At 38.9% G+C, this 16110-nt stretch overlaps 1 protein-coding gene across 1 annotated transcript; it reads left to right on the forward strand.

The window, feature by feature from the left end:
* The first annotated feature begins 64 nt into the window (after nucleotides 1-64).
* On the forward strand, nucleotides 65-16055 carry aldh6a1 (aldehyde dehydrogenase 6 family, member A1). The gene is made up of 12 exons (XM_066670122.1): nucleotides 65-202; nucleotides 1294-1335; nucleotides 2040-2114; nucleotides 3478-3639; nucleotides 4797-4875; nucleotides 5308-5610; nucleotides 6421-6542; nucleotides 8265-8454; nucleotides 10986-11167; nucleotides 11314-11493; nucleotides 13224-13322; nucleotides 15091-16055. The coding sequence occupies exons 1-12, from the start codon at nucleotides 164-166 to the stop codon at nucleotides 15193-15195; spliced, it is 1578 nt and encodes a 525-aa protein (XP_066526219.1). The 5' UTR covers nucleotides 65-163; the 3' UTR covers nucleotides 15196-16055.
* Nucleotides 16056-16110: the final 55 nt, after the last annotated feature.

Raw genomic sequence — 16110 nt, forward strand, 5'->3', positions numbered from 1 at the left:
CGTCACGGGGCTTTTCATTGGCTTAGCGTCGCTCTTGTCCCACCCACTTCCAAAGCGGTGGAGGGTTAAAGGGTAAGTTTAAAGGCGCACTCTGGTGAGCGTGTTCCCGTGGTGCTTTTGGGTGTCCCAAAGAAGGTTCGGCCTTTAATCCCCGTCCTCCATCATGGCAGCGACGATAGTGCGGTCTCTGGTGAAAAAGAGGGTAAGAGATTTGTCCGAGGAATGAGCCGTTATGATAGCAGAGAGCTTTGAAGATGGTTTGTGTGCTCTGCTTTCAGAGTGCTATTAAAGTAACCCGACACTAAAGTTCGTTAAGGTTCAACGGCTGTTACACATGCACCTGAGCTGCACATACTTAACCGTAGCTGCAAAAAAGTGCACACATTTAATCATTTTCAGTGTACTACACTGCTTGCATGTGTACTGTGCTGTCTGCACTGTCAGTAACATAAGCTTCTCTAATCGCTTAATAAGACAATTTCAGTCTTCAGTCCATTAGTCCTTCACCCACATTTCTCAACACTTTCACTCGTGTTATGTTCCTTTTGCGCACACACCTATAAAGTGTAGCCCATTTGCAAGAATGATACGCTGAACGTTTTCACATTGAACATTTTTAGTATTGATTATCCATCAAAGTTCATCAAAATTAGTCATTAAGTGTTTTAACAGTTGTTGAGAATAACTTTATTTGAAATGCTCTGTTTCACAGAAAGCAATTAAGAATGTTTTGCAGTACTGATGAAAGGAATCAGCTGTCTAAGAAATTTACATTTTCACTAGACAGTTCAGTTAATATTCTAACGAGTACAACATGCTTACAACAGCTTAACTCCAAATAAAAAGAAAGTTTAATACATGCATGTAATCTTCGTGTTGTCCAATTAAAAACATGTATCTACACTTTGTCAAATTGTATTGCTGTCCAATGCTTAAGATACCTTTTTTCATTAACTTCCATTGAAAGTTAAAAAAGGTGTATATATATATAAAATCTCAACATGCATGCATTATGTTCCTGTAAAAAGGCTATTTGAAAAAATGTTCTCAGGCACAATTGTCTGTCTTTGTTGTTGTATTTCACCTGTTTGCCCACTGGAGGTCACCTTGACCAATGCACTAGTTAGTTAGGAGTTAGGATGCGGCAGCTAGGAAGTTGAGCCACAACAATTGTCTAGTACACATTTAAAGCCCCAAAAATCTTAATAATCTTATTGTAAATAGTACAGTTGTTACAAATATTCTGCAATAGCGATTTGACTATGATTTGTACTATCTCACTGTATTCTGCAGGTGCCTCTTCGGGTGGGACGCATGTGTTACTCATCCTCTGTGGTAAGTTATCAGTTCATGGTGTTCTGAATATAAAGTGATCAGCCAAATGATTAAAATGTTTGAATCATTGTACATTGTTTCGGCTTTATTAAAGGAACAGTTTGTAGTTTTACAATTACAGAATATAGAACACATATAGTAGATTTTATGTTGCTCTGCATGTTTTGTTAGGTCCCTTGATCACTGCAGAGCCAGTTTTATTTATGTGGTGGATCATTCTCAGAACTGTGTTAATGCTGATTTGGTGGTTAGTCCACTGCTGGACTCAATATTCCACCAACAAAAATGTTTAACTGACACGACCTGTTAGCAGCATCCTGTAACCACAGATGAAGGAATAGCAGATAACTAACATAAACGGAGCAACAACAGATGAGCTACTATTCTGGCATTGTAACTACAGGGTAATAAAGTAGCTATTAGCAAGGTAGATGTGTCTAATAAAGTGTCCAGTGAGTGGGCACTGTGTATAAAAACTAGCAGCACTGCTGTGTCTGTACCTCTCATACCAGCACATCAACCTCAGTGTCACTGCAGTGCTGAGGATGGTCCCCCATCCAAAATATAATGCTTTGTGGTGAAGAGCAACAGGTGGACTACAATGTATGTAGTAGAACTGAATTAAGAGACGCGTCACATTCTTTTGATGTTCATAACTATACTGAGCAAAGTATTTGTATTCATTGCTCTCTGTTTTTTTTTAGCCCACAACAAAGTTGTTCATTGATGGGAAGTTTGTTGAGTCCAAGAGTTCAGAATGGTTGGACATTCACAATCCGGTAAGTACACTGGAACCAAGAGGATTCATAGTACATGCATTGAATGCTCTTAAAGGAAAGATCACTTTGATTTATTAGTTCACGCTCTCCAGTATCTTTGTTAATGGCACTATAGTTTTTTGTCTTTCTGCATTTTAAAGTAAATAAGAGGAAGTGCTATCAGCTGCAGTGTAATTCATGATATGTTTTATTCTTGATCCTGCTATATTATTGCAAAAATGTTCTAAGATTCTTGATAGTTCAATAGAACTGAATGGTAATGTTTACTGTAAGAAGAAATCTCATTTGCCAGTTACAGCACTTATTACAACTTTGACCTTGGTAATCTGCATTGCTTAAAGACAATAGAGCAGTAGCGCATGTCTGTGCCACATATTTCCACTTTCTAGATAAGATTTAAAATGGTACTTAACTTCCATTAGTTTTCTGAGAAATGTTCTGTTGTGTGCTAACAAAGTTAGAGAAGGTCAAATGCACTTGTATTAAAGTTCTGTGCTGAGTATATTGTAGTTCATGATCATTTTGAGTTGGCAAGATATTATTTGCCTTTGTAAATGTTAGATTATTGCTTTTGAGAAAGTTCAGATTCCAAATAGTATTTATTTGCCTAGAAAAGAATTTCCTTTATTTCTTGGGGGCCATAGTTATTTACATATCACACAATATACTACAAGTTATTTGGCTCTATTATTGGTTAAAAGAAATAATGAGATTATTTCATTTGCAGCAAATCTTTTACTGGTTATGGCTACAATTTAGCATCTCATTAATTCAGTAAGTATTAGTAAGGCTAAAGATGTACTGCAGCTAACTGATTGTGGAGAAGCAAAGGCTTAGATCTTTGTGACTAATATTGTGATATTGAAATGAATAGTATAGCATGGTACATAATACCACTGCCCTCAATATGGCAGACTAGACTGATATCAAAACAATGCTACCTTTAGATAGTACCTCATGGAGCTGGCTTGTAACTCACTCGCTCATGCACACTTTCTCATGTTTAGCAAAGGCTCCACAAGGGTGTGTGCTATTCCACAAGGGAGCATTTAGCCCCAAAGATGCTGTGTCTTTATTTTTCTAAATCATTTGAGCATAGCATCTTGTTTTTGCTTTGTATGAATGTTGGATTGATGGACTAAGATAAGTTGAATGTTTTTTTCATATTTCTTTTAGGGCAGAAGGAATACTTCTCATGTTCTTCCCAAATATAAATAACTTCCTTTAGGTCAACTAAGTAATGATTCAGGTATTTTATCTTGCAGGGTGTATGTTTTCTGGCATACCTTTGTGTCATGTTTCTCAAAGGTAAGAATTTTTCATAATGGAATTCCTTGTCTTTATGTCTTTTGCCTCTACTCAGGCAACAAACGAGGTGATTGGTCGTGTGCCCAAGGCTACACAGGAGGAGATGTTGGCTGCTGCGGACTCTTGCTCACGGGCATTTCGCTCCTGGTCTGAGACCTCAGTTCTGACGCGCCAACAGATCTTCCTCCGTTATCAGCAGCTAATTAAAGATAACATTGTAAGTTCTAGTGTATGGTGCTGAGGATCATCAACAAGCCTTTTAGCATCTGTATATCTAATACGATCATTCCACAGTGCCCTGTCCAGGGTGTTTTCCTTCCATGTGCACATGGGTAGGTTCTGGACTCACTGCCATCCTCAACTGGACAAGCAGTTACAGACAATGAATAAATGATCAAATGATTCCATGGTATTTCTACAAAATTATTAACTAGATGTTGGTGTAACAAAGTTTTAGGACCCCGTGTTCTTGGTTGTAAAATTTGAAACAACATACAGTGACCAGCCATGGCATTAGGACTAAATGCATAACTTTGTATAGAATGCCCTCGTACTGCCAGAACAGATCTCAGATGCCAAGGCTTGGATTGCATAAGACCTCTGAAGGTGTCCTGTTGTATGCAGAAATTTGAAAATCTTTGTAAAAGTAAAATAAAATTTAACCTTCCTCTACAGGCAACTCATTTTTTGGCATTTGCTGTCAGAGAACATTTTAGTGCACAGTTTCTATGCATTTGCTGAGCTTGACCAATCGGGGCATGGGTGAAGGTTTTAAATAGAAGAAAATATAATTTAAAGTGATTTTACCCCAAAATTTAGTTCTTTTAAAAATGGCAAAAGCGAAGAATTTTTCACTGCATTTGTTATGAGTTTCCATCAAGGAAAAAACACTGCACTATTTGCTTAGACGATTTATATATAGTGATATTGATATTAGCATTTGGGAATGTAGTGTAGTTATACTTAATTTTTAGTATGTGATTTTTCTTTTAATAAAATAACAGTTGTAATTTTAATACTAGCGGGAGAATGTTTGAATTTTGGATTGCAATTATACTTTACACAAAAACACTTATATACCTAATAACATGTTGCAATTTTTGCCAAATACATCTTTTTTTTCTGTATGTATGTGCATCAAAAACTGCAATGGTGCATTTTCAATTTGTGGAATTGTTCTCTTTTCATAATGTTTAACATTTTTCCTTAGGTAATTGACAAAAAAGGCAGCCAAAACTTTTTGTAAAATTGTATCTATAAAATTGAATGTTCACCACAGTGCTGCCCTCTAAGAATATCCATTTCCATAGTGATGGTGCTCTTGGCTGAGGGTATGTAACTTATTAGTATGCTCTCTTGTATGTTGTATTACAGAAAGAGCTGGCTAAGCTGATCACTCTGGAGCAGGGTAAAACACTGGCAGATGCCGAGGGTGATGTGTTCAGAGGATTACGTAAGTCTTATGAATCGTCTCCCTAATTACCAGTCTTTTATTTATATAGAGGAAACTCGCAGATTTTCCAAAATTCCTGGGTAATTAAATTATTATGACATAAGCAGTTAATCACAGTAGTTTGATATGAACTTTTTCAGTGTAGAGAAATTTGCCAAGAAACTTGTCAGAATGGTCACAAAGGTGATGACAGAAGTGAGACATCCAAAGAGTTTAATGCATATTAAAGCTACAAAAGTTAAGTTGTTATACTAGTTGTATTGACTGATCATTTAAAAAAAATATATATAATAGTTCTGCCTGAGGTATCAGTAGTCTTTTTGGTCAGTGGACTCACTGTGTCACATTACATCAAGGCCTTATTTTCACACCCAAAACCTAGCTGCCTGTATGTAGTGTTATTTATATTCCTCAGTTTCTGTTTGGTTCCAGAGGTTGTAGAACACACCTGCAGCATCACCTCTCTCATGCTGGGTGAAACTCTGCCCTCCATCACCAAAGACATGGACACATACACCTACCGACTTCCCATTGGTGTGTGTGCTGGCATAGCTCCCTTTAACTTCCCTGCCATGATCCCGCTGTGGATGTTCCCTATGGGGATGGTTTGTGGAAATACTTACCTGATGAAGCCCTCTGAACGAGTGCCAGGCTGTGCCATGCTTCTAGCCAAGCTGCTGCAGGACGCTGGAGCTCCAGATGGCACGCTAAACGTCATCCATGGCCAGCATGATGGTATTGACTACTTTATATATCATATTATAGAGACAATTATTTATCAGTTCAGAAGTTCTTAACACTCAGAGCTTAATGGGCAAAACTGTGCCAAACATTTTATTACAACAGTCTTTTTGTAGTCTGAAGCCCTTTATGAAAAATATCTATACATTTTTATGACTACCATTATTTGCAGTGCTAGTGGTAAAAAAAAAAAGCAGGTAGTGTCGCAGTCACACAGCTCCAGGGGCCTGGAGATTGTGGGTTCGATTCCAGCTCCTGGTGACTGTCTGTGAGGAGTTGGTGTGTTCTCCCCGTGTTCACGTGGGTTTCCTCCGGGTGCTCCGGTTTCCTCCCACATTCCAAAAACACACGTTGCAGGTGGATTGGCAACTCGAAAGTGTCCGTAGGTGTGAGTGTGTGAGTGAATGTGTGTGTGTCTGTGTTGCCCTGTGAAGGACTGGCGTCCCCTCCAGGGTGTAATCCTGCCTTGCGCCCGATGATTCCAGGTAGGCTCTGGACCCCCCGCGACCCTAAATTGGATAAGCGGTTACAGATAATGGATGGATGGATGGATAGTGGTAAAGGAAAAATGTCTGTGGACTAATTGTTAGAATGCCAGTTACATAACAACTTGCTGTATAATGTTTGTATTATATACACTTTATAGCAGTTGTTTAAAACTGATCATGTTTTGCTTAATTTAGTGTAGCCCTTAATCTTGCGTTTTCGTAGTGAAAAGAGTCCTTTATTATGGTTTTGCTCTTTCAGTTAGCATTTCTGTTTAACATTCAAATATGTCATCTTGAATTTTTTTTGTCTTTGCAGCTGTAAACTTCATCTGTGATCACCCTGCTATAAAGGCTATCAGTTTTGTTGGTTCTAACCAGGCAGGCGAGTACATCTATACGAGAGGCTCAAAGAACGGCAAGAGAGTGCAATCTAACATGGTTAGACTCTTATATTATACATTTATATCATAATGGTGTAACAATGCATTGAGTAATCGTAATGTAAATCTGTGACTCTGAATTGAGGAAAATGCATATTCTTGCATATGAAGTGTGTTCTACTTGTACTATCCTTGGTGCTGGTCGGCTACAACTACTACTGAAAGTAGTTACATGACCCATTTCATTGGACCCATTACATCCTGAAAAAGTAGAAAAAAATTGTTTATTTACATAGAAAAATCCTACAATCATGGCTCATAGTTAAGTGCTGAAAGCTTTCAGGGTGATTTACGCAGCTTAGCATGTATCCTGGAGTAACTTCAGAGTGAGCACACAGCATTGCCAGAATACCAGTCTCTGTGTAACTTTTGAAATACAAGCTCCAGAGACAATAAATGGACAACTGCCCAAAAACAAAGAATCACAGTCAACATTCAGTGAGTCGAGCATCTCTCTCTCTCTCTCTCTCTCTCTCTCTCTCTCTCCCACCCCCCAACAAATGATTTTTGAAAGTGAAGGTTCAGCCTCTGTTTGCTCTCTATAGTTTAATTTAGATTCCACAATGTACAAAGCCAATTAAATTCATTGATCAATCCTTTTATTAAATGTATTGGTCAGTTTTTATATGCTCTGCCAGTATTCATAGACACTACCTTCTAATTGGTTAATTCCTCAACTTTAAAGACATTTGTGCACACTTTGTGTAATTAGTGTATTATGGTATAGAACAGTGGATTGCAGCAGGTTGGATAATTGCATGAATGTGTTTTATTACATTAAGTGGTGGAATATTAGTTTTCATTAGGCACAAACACAAAAGGCATGTTTGTTGAGTTGAAAACTATACTGTATTGCTGTGATCAAATTGTCCTGCACCAGAGAAATCAGAAAATAGGAAAATATGCATTTGATCAATGTTTGATCAATATTTGTATCTTGCTAACCTGATTTTTGGACTGTACTCTTGTACTACTAACATTAGGTGACCTTGTTTATTTTTTTTTTCTTAAACCATGTAGTTTATGCATGAAATTTTATACCATGGGTTAAACCTTGAGCACTTGAGTCTTGAGCACTTTTGTGTTTTTGAACACATTTGTGTTTGAGATATAAAGACAATTGAAGTTCGAAATAATATACATTACATTGACCTTGGCAGCCATGTTGTTTATTTATTTGTTTGTTTGTAGCTTAATTGTTTGTTTGTTTGTTTTTAAGAGCTGTTAGCCCATGATATGGTCCTCACCCTACTCTTTTTAGTTTTTAGCCAGATGGTGGCAGCATCAGCTAGAAAATGAAAGTCTAGCTTTCTTATTCTTAGGGCTATGAATGCTTGCTCTGTGTCTTCAGTGTTTGGTGAGAACATTGGTAATGATCTCAGGTGTACGTCATGGTGTTAAAATAAATTTAGTTTAGGTATTGTAGTGGAACCAGCAGTTAAATGTAATGTTGTCTAAGAAAATGGAGGAAAACAACAGGTTTTGTTTGTTTTGAAATAAGATGCACATATGTGATGCCAGGGCAAGAAATTGCCCTGTTCAAATTAAGCTTGTAGAGCATTCTGCTGGATTGAAACTCTGAGAACACCGAAACACTCTGCGCTGTGGTTTTGACATTTAACATGCAAGAACACGTATTCAAGCAGTTTCCTGTTTGAATATGATGCAGAGTATAAATGCAGGACTCATGGTCTTTTTATTTTCTTATGCTTTTGGCCAGGGTGCAAAAAACCATGGTGTGGTGATGCCAGATGCTAATAAGGAGAACACACTGAACCAGCTGGTGGGTGCTGCATTCGGAGCAGCTGGCCAGCGATGCATGGCTCTCTCAACAGCCATTCTTGTTGGAGAGGCTCGCAACTGGCTGCCTGAACTGGTGGAACGTGCCAAGTTACTACGTGTTAATGCAGGTACGCAAACGATACCTCTGTTCAGATGCCAAAATTGTTCATAAACTGGAATGTTTCTGGTTAGTGCTCCCCTAAAGAGAGACAGTATATTTGAAATGATATAATGCATTAATATACATAACTGTAGAGATTTGTGATACTGGTCTAATTCTAAATTATTTCTTGCATGTATTACACTATTGGCAAGGTCAGATGAGGATAGAAGAATAGCCTAACACTTTACTTGAATTGGCTAAAATAATGACTAAAAGCATCAGCTCAGAAAACTACTCAAAGGAACATTAGGTCTTTACCTTAAAATTACAGATTCAGTACAGCATGTTTCACTGACCTGTAATAGGGAGAATAGAGTCTCTGTTGTTGCTACTTTAGGCTCAGCACTGCATAAACTGCACTATGTAACTGTTGAAGCAGGGTAGAAAACTACCTCTCCTTTCTCCCCCTCTACCCCACGCCCCTTGATTTCAACACAGTTATGTAAAAAATAATTACACACCAGTGGGGAGCCTAGGAACAAAAATACCACATCTTACACTTGTTCCTTTAAATACTGGGTAACTTCTTGAACTAAATTGAAAGTTTTTGTATATAAAACAAATTTGGTGGATCTAGTCCTCTCATTTTGTTGCACATTTAGTTGGAAATAAAATGACAACCTTCACTTATACAAAGCACATTTCCAAAGTTGTTGAGACACTCTGCAAAATGTAAATAATAAGAAAATGTAGTAATCATTTCATTTTATTTTATATTTTTCGCACATTTTAAATTTTAATGCCAGGTTGCCCAAGAGCTGAGACAGCTGGGAGGTTGCCAGGATCCCAAACAGCTCAAGGGATGTTTGAAAATTTGGGAACAGAGGAGATCAATGGCTTTAGTTCTGAAAGAGAAATATTATCCCTTACTAATTTATTATAAGATTTCAGCTGCTCAGTTCCCACATTATAGTGTTTCTTGTGGCACAGTGGTGCAGCAGGTAGTGTCGCAATCACACAGCTCCAGGGACCTGGAGGTTGTGGGTTCGATTCCTTCTCCGGGTGACTGTCTGTGAGGAGTTGGTGTGTTCTCCCCGTGTTCGCGTGGGTTTCCTCCAGGTGACTGTCTGAGGAGCGTGGTGTGTTCTCCCTGTGTCCGCATGGGTTTCCTCCGGGTGACTGTCTGTGAGGAGTTTGGTGTGTTCTCCCTGTGTCTGTGTTGGTTTCCTCCGGTTGAGTGTCTGTGAGGAGTGTGGTGTGTTCTCCCCGTGTCTGCGTGGGTTTCCCTTGGGTGCTCTGGTTTCCTCCCACAGTCTAAAAATACATGTTGGTAGGTGTATTGGCGACTCAAGCGTCGTTAGGGGTGTGTGTGTGTGTGTGTTGCCCAGTGAAGGACTGGCTCTCCCTCCCTCTGTTTAGAGTTTAGTCCTCAGACCCCTTTACTAAGGGGCCATTCTGCATTGGTCTTGTATTCTTTTCTTCATCTTAAATGAACTTATGCCCAGGGAAGGTGGCAGCGTTTATGGGTGTTCTTTATAATGCAGTACCAGCTGAGGGTTCAGATATCTCAGCCAGGTAGGCAAGGACCTTGTCTCTGGCATAGATCGATTTCTCTGCATTCTTGTTATGCATTACATTTTGGTCCTGAGTCAGAAACTTATTTATCTTTAGTTCAGTACAAAAGAGCCTTCATTCGATTCCCATTTTCTCATTCACAACTTTTGTTATTTCACCATCTTAAAATTTCCAATCTTGTTCTATGTCATATTTGATCTGTTTAGTGTCTATCATTTACACTCATCTTTGTGACATACTTTTTCATTGTTTGATCTAAATCATTTCTTACTCTCTTCCCTATATTATAATTTACTTATGCTATGGATTTGATTCCCGCTCAGTGCTTTCCAGTGGACCACCCAAGCCTGGATGACCGCGCCTCTCTTAAACCATCCCAGCTCCAGATTCAGAACAGCCCAAGGGAAAAGGCTCAATTTCTTGTCCATACCACAATTTGAAACATTGTATGTGGTGTGGAAGATCATAGAGCGGCACGTGTTGTTTGAATGTTTCAGAAAAAGAAAAGATTAAATTTTTCATATGCAGGAGCACTGCACTGAAGCATTGGTGGACCCATGGCAACTGTCAAACAAATCCAAATCTCTCAGAGCAGTGGCCCATGGTGCAACAATCCATGTATGTATATGCAGTGCAAGTAATTTTATTGTCTCACTGCAACACAGTAAGCACAAAGATTCTCCATCTCATGACCTAGGTCAGTTTTGACATTTGGCCTAAAGGAAGCATTCATCTGATGTCATTTGAGTTTTAGATTGAACACATTTTTAAAAAGAAATGTCCAGTGGAGTTGTAGTACTGGCAGGTTGAAAAGAATTGGTGTAGCCTTTACACGTCTTTGACAGTATGTGCATCTCCCTTTCCCAAGTATGTGGGTGTGTGATCACCTGTCACTACCTGCTGCACCATCGTGCAACCCACAATTTTTTACAATTCGGGAGGGAAAAAAAATCATAACTTAAGGCTCATCTTTGTTGACAGGTGACCAACCAGGAGCCGATGTTGGACCCCTTATCTCTCCTCAGGCCAAGGACCGTGTGAACAGACTCGTCCAGAGTGGGGTAGAGGAGGGTGCCACTTTGTTACTCGATGGCAGGAATATAAAGGTCAAAGGTTATGAAAATGGCAACTTTGTGGGACCCACCGTTATCAGCAATGTCACAGTGAGTTCATTGTGGCCATTTAAATAACACAGTTATGCTAATGAAAGTGTACAGAAATGAAAATAATCAACCTATGAGATATTCAACAGTAGCTTATCAGATGAACATTTTCCCCCAACTATTTTTATCTCATCCTTTTTCTCCAGAATGAGATGCAGTGCTACAAGGAAGAGATTTTTGGGCCTGTGCTTTTGGTCTTAGAAGCTGACACACTGGATGAAGCCATTAAAATGATTAACAAGAACCCATATGGAAATGGGACAGCCATCTTCACCACCAATGGAGCTGTAGCCCGAAAGTTCACCCATGAAGTAGATGTCGGCCAGGTAAAGATTTACTCTCAGCTTGAGGACTGACTTTACAGAACTCTTCTGTCTTCAGAAGAGGAAAAACTTGTCTGAAACATGATTGTGAATTCAAATAATATTTCAAGAATTGCTGAATACTACAAAAGAGTTCATGCTGGTGACATTGCCATAATGTGCTTGAAACTTATTGACAATGATAAAAATGCATGATGTATTTGAAAATCTGTAATTATTATATATTTTGTCGCAAAAACTTTCCACATACAGAAACCATTTTTTTTTTTTTTTTTCTAAAATGACATAGACATGTTGTTATAGTAAGCAAAGCATCCGTACATGGTTCATACTCACTGACAAGGCCGTTCTAGGTGAAGCGTTCCAGACACTCTTCAAGAGTCAATATTAGAACATGATGTAAACATAATGTGTAAAATCCCTTTGGCGCCTCTCCTCTAACCCACAGGAGGGAAATTGTCGAGCTGTCCCGTGTTGTAGCCTCAGCTGCCATATCTGACCCAGAGCGTAATGCAAGCCCTTGTCCAAACTTTCATGGAAAAACAATTGGTTTTCCATGGCATATTTTCTTGTTTATCTTGAATTAATAAACCAAGCTTGTTTTAATGCCCCCTTGAAACAAGCTAGCTCCAAATAGCCAACAGCAAATATGTGTTGTTTAATCAAAACAACATCCAAAATATTTAGCTTCTGTTAGTGTATAAAAGGGCACTCAAAAGGGATTCCTTGCAACCTGTTGATCTGGTGGTTGTGTAAAAATGGCTTGCCTTCAGCTCATTTGTTTGCATGGGGCTCACAGTTATGCTGTGTGTTTGCCATTCACATGGCACAGAAGACAGCACAGACCATGTACTGACCTGGCTCCCAAAATCTCTACGTACAATAAGAACTTCTATTGCTTTCTCTTCCTTCCCTCACACCCCACCCCAAACCTGTCTCCACCTTTGGCCCAAAAGGCCTGACTGCCATGACCACCCTTTCCAACATTTCAAGAAGCTGTGCCAGTTTCCAGTCTTCACCCGCCCTGAGAAACAAAATGTTTTGTTTAGTTATCCTCTGCATGCATTGCTTTTCTCACTGTGTACACAAACAAATGATTGTGGGTTTCAGCTTTGTGTCATGGTGTCATTTGAATGAGCTGGTTGTTCAGCACTTTCCATACACAGCAGTCAAAGCTAGGCAGCAATATATAGTTTTATGCGCATTTGGTTAAAACAAAGATCTAACCTTAAGTAAAGTGAGGGTTAACCATAAGTAGAATGACTTGCCCTATGTTCTTTTAGCAAATGAGTGAGAAGAGAAAAACAAGAGAAAATTAGAGAAGTTGTGTCATGCATTTGGTTGCAGTTGACATTTTAATGCTCTTGATAAATAATGCTCTTGATTAAAAAAAAAAGGTTTTGTTTTTAGATTCATGGGTTCTTGTAGTCATAGAGCTGAGCTAACACTGCACACACTGAGAAAGGTGCTAACCTATGACTTTACTGGCCAGTCTGTGTACTCTCTTACTGGCACAGCACTGCATAACGTACAGCTGTGGAAAAGAAAGAGATGTTTGTATTTGACGGTTGTGTTGCTCTCTTAACTGTCATCGGGGTGTGAGTGGTAAGTGGGAGATGGTGGGGGAGCAGTATGGCTCGTAGGGACAGCCTGGGAGCAGCTTGTTTAACAAGATGTTTGCTTCTCACTAGTGTGTTCCATATTCTGATATTTTTTTTATTTTTTCTCTTCAGATTGGAGTGAATGTTCCAATTCCTGTTCCCCTGCCCATGTTCTCCTTCACTGGCTCCAGAGCCTCCTTCCGAGGTGATACCAACTTTTATGGCAAGCAAGTAAGTAGACAGTGCAGGTGAAGTTTAGTCACTAGTTAATAGAGGGATAAAATGAAAGGTAGTCTAAAAACAATGTGAAAGCTGAATACAGCATATTTTAAATAATATGAAATGGGTGGGTTTTGACAATTTGAGGGGTGGGCTTGCTGCAGTTTGTGTCTGTCAATGGGCTGATGTGTCCTGACAGCTCAGCTACTGAGAAGACACTTTCTCCAGAAAAACAGACATGAAGGATGTATAATTTGTGGCCATTCCATTATTGTTTTGAAATGGGAAAATGTAAACACACAAAAAAAATAGTAAGGAAATAAAAACAGGAAAATTCTGTCTGTGTGCTTGCTGGGGCTGTGCTTTGGGTGACTCGAGGAGCACTTTCTCAGGACAGCACCAGAGCAATAGATGCATAAAGTCAGAGTAGAGTCATGGTTAATCCACCATTTACAGCAGGTTAGGATCATAGTAACATGTGATTCTCCTGTGGAAATGTTCACTCCAGAAGGTGTTAGCAAATTCAGACAAAATTCTGAATCATTAGCAAAGAGTTGATCTCGATTTACAAAGAAGCTCCAGAAAGAGCACAGAGGCTCAAACACACAGGGGCTGTGCAGTGAAGCAGTTATATTGCCTGCGGTGGTGTGCTGGGTTAAATACCTGCAAACCAGATGTGTCTGTGCCTTTTTGTTTTGAAATTGGGAAAATAGAAAACAGGAAATGACAGATTTTCTAATTTGAAAAAAGGAAACCACAAGGAAATTAAAACAACAAAAAATTGGTGCATCTGTGTTTTCAGGGGCTTTGGTCGATGCAACACATTCTCTTGACTTTTCTACTTTTGCTATTCTCACTGTTCAGAAGCTCAGAATTTCTCCACATAAACAATGCTCACATTTTAACACAGAATTCTGCATCATTCATGTGTATCATAAATCACTCAGATCTCAAACTGCTGTAAACAATATATATATATATATATATATACACCATGACTCTGTCCTGACTGTGTCTGTTGACTTCTGGCTCTGGTGCCAGATTCAGTGACAACATTGGAACCAGGAAACGCTGCAATGCCATCGGTTGCTGACGTACACTTGGATATCATCAAAGCTGGTGGAGACCAGTTCACTGATTAGCACCACAGAAAAGGCTTAATCTTATAGTAGGAGGGCATTTACAGAACCATGAATCATCAGCCAGTAGCGTTCACTTACAGCAATGGCCCTGATCCCCAGCCCAAACTCTCAAAACCCACCCATTTCAAGACCTGAGCGCATGTATAACTATAAACTTCTGTCATTTGCAGTAATGTTACTCTTTCAGCTAACAAAAAACAAAACACCAAACCTAGACACTTCTCAGTCCTAGACACTTCTTGGCTGAAGTTTATGTAACTTCTATCACTACGAAATAGTCTTTTATAGTCTATGCATTAATAAAAGTTACTAAAAGTTATAGTTAAGGAATAAAGGTGAATATATAAAAGCTAAATATTATATGCATATTTTCCTGTAGGCCAGTCTCTGCTTTGGTACAGTCTTCAAATAAATTTTGACTGGCAAATTTGTTTTGGCTCCAAATTGCCAGTTGTTGTGAATAAGATTGATGTAGGAATAGTTTATTGTCCTGGTAAAAGCAGGCTTGCAAACCACTCCATTTGTCAAGTGAGCTCATTCTGTTTTTGAAAAGGCATTACCAAGAAACAAGTGACTAACAATACTGAGTCTGTGTTTTCATTATGATTCTGAGTGTTCTGGTCCTCTTGCCTTCACAGGGCATCCAGTTCTACACACAGATCAAAACTATCACTTCACAGTGGAAGGCAGAAGATGCTACATTAAAATCCCCAGCTGTGACCATGCCAACCATGGGACGTTAAAATGTTGCAATATGAAGCCTAAATCTTGTGCTCTCTGAAAAGGCACCCCCACCCCCCCCCTTTTTTTTATTTATTTTTTATTTTTTATTTTATCCCCCTCCTCTCTTTCCTTGCTAGTGTACAGATGGGTTTCTTCCAGATAAACTGACATTACCACAGCTAAGCCTTAATGTGTAGTGAGACAGTACTTTGTACAGTGTCTGCAAAGTTTTTCTTTAAAGATCACCATCTTTGTGACCTGTAAATGTAGCTCATGTTCCACTAGACTATTTTGGCTACTTGACACACTCTGATACCATAGATATTTCATTGTTTCTCCCAACTTGCTGCACTTGCTCTCCTTGGCACTGCATAATTTTTACATGGTGCTGCCAACCACTATTATGAAGTTTACAGTTATACCGTTAACTTTTTATATGCTATGGTCTCTACTTTTTAAAAAGACTGTTCAATCTGTAGCTACATAAAGCACTGAGATATTGTCAGGGGGTTCAAACTATTCTTCATCACCTCCAAAGGTTGCTTTATTTGTTGCCAGCAGAGGAGTTTGATGCAGTGTTTCAGCTGCAAAGCAAAAGTGCACAATTCATAGTGACTGGTCATTAGAGCTGCTGCAGCGCAGCCCTTCTGAAACAATGTCTAATCAGTGTTATTCACCAGTAAATGCATTAATGAGTTTGTCCTTCAGGTTTTCTTTTCTTGATCAAACAAGGTTTAAAACGTTCTCCAGAGGTAAGTTAGAGCACATGTACCCATATTCTTTATTTTTATGCTTAACCGTCCATTGGAATATAGTAAACCTGAATGCAAAACAAGGGGTAAAATGCCTGATTTAATCCGTTAATAAATATCAAAATACATCCATGTTGTTGTCATTTAATTGACTCAGAAAAACAAATTATAGCCTTTGCTAAC

The sequence above is a fragment of the Hoplias malabaricus genome, chromosome 1, assembly GCF_029633855.1.
Source record: "Hoplias malabaricus isolate fHopMal1 chromosome 1, fHopMal1.hap1, whole genome shotgun sequence".
Lineage (NCBI taxonomy): Eukaryota > Metazoa > Chordata > Actinopteri > Characiformes > Erythrinidae > Hoplias > Hoplias malabaricus.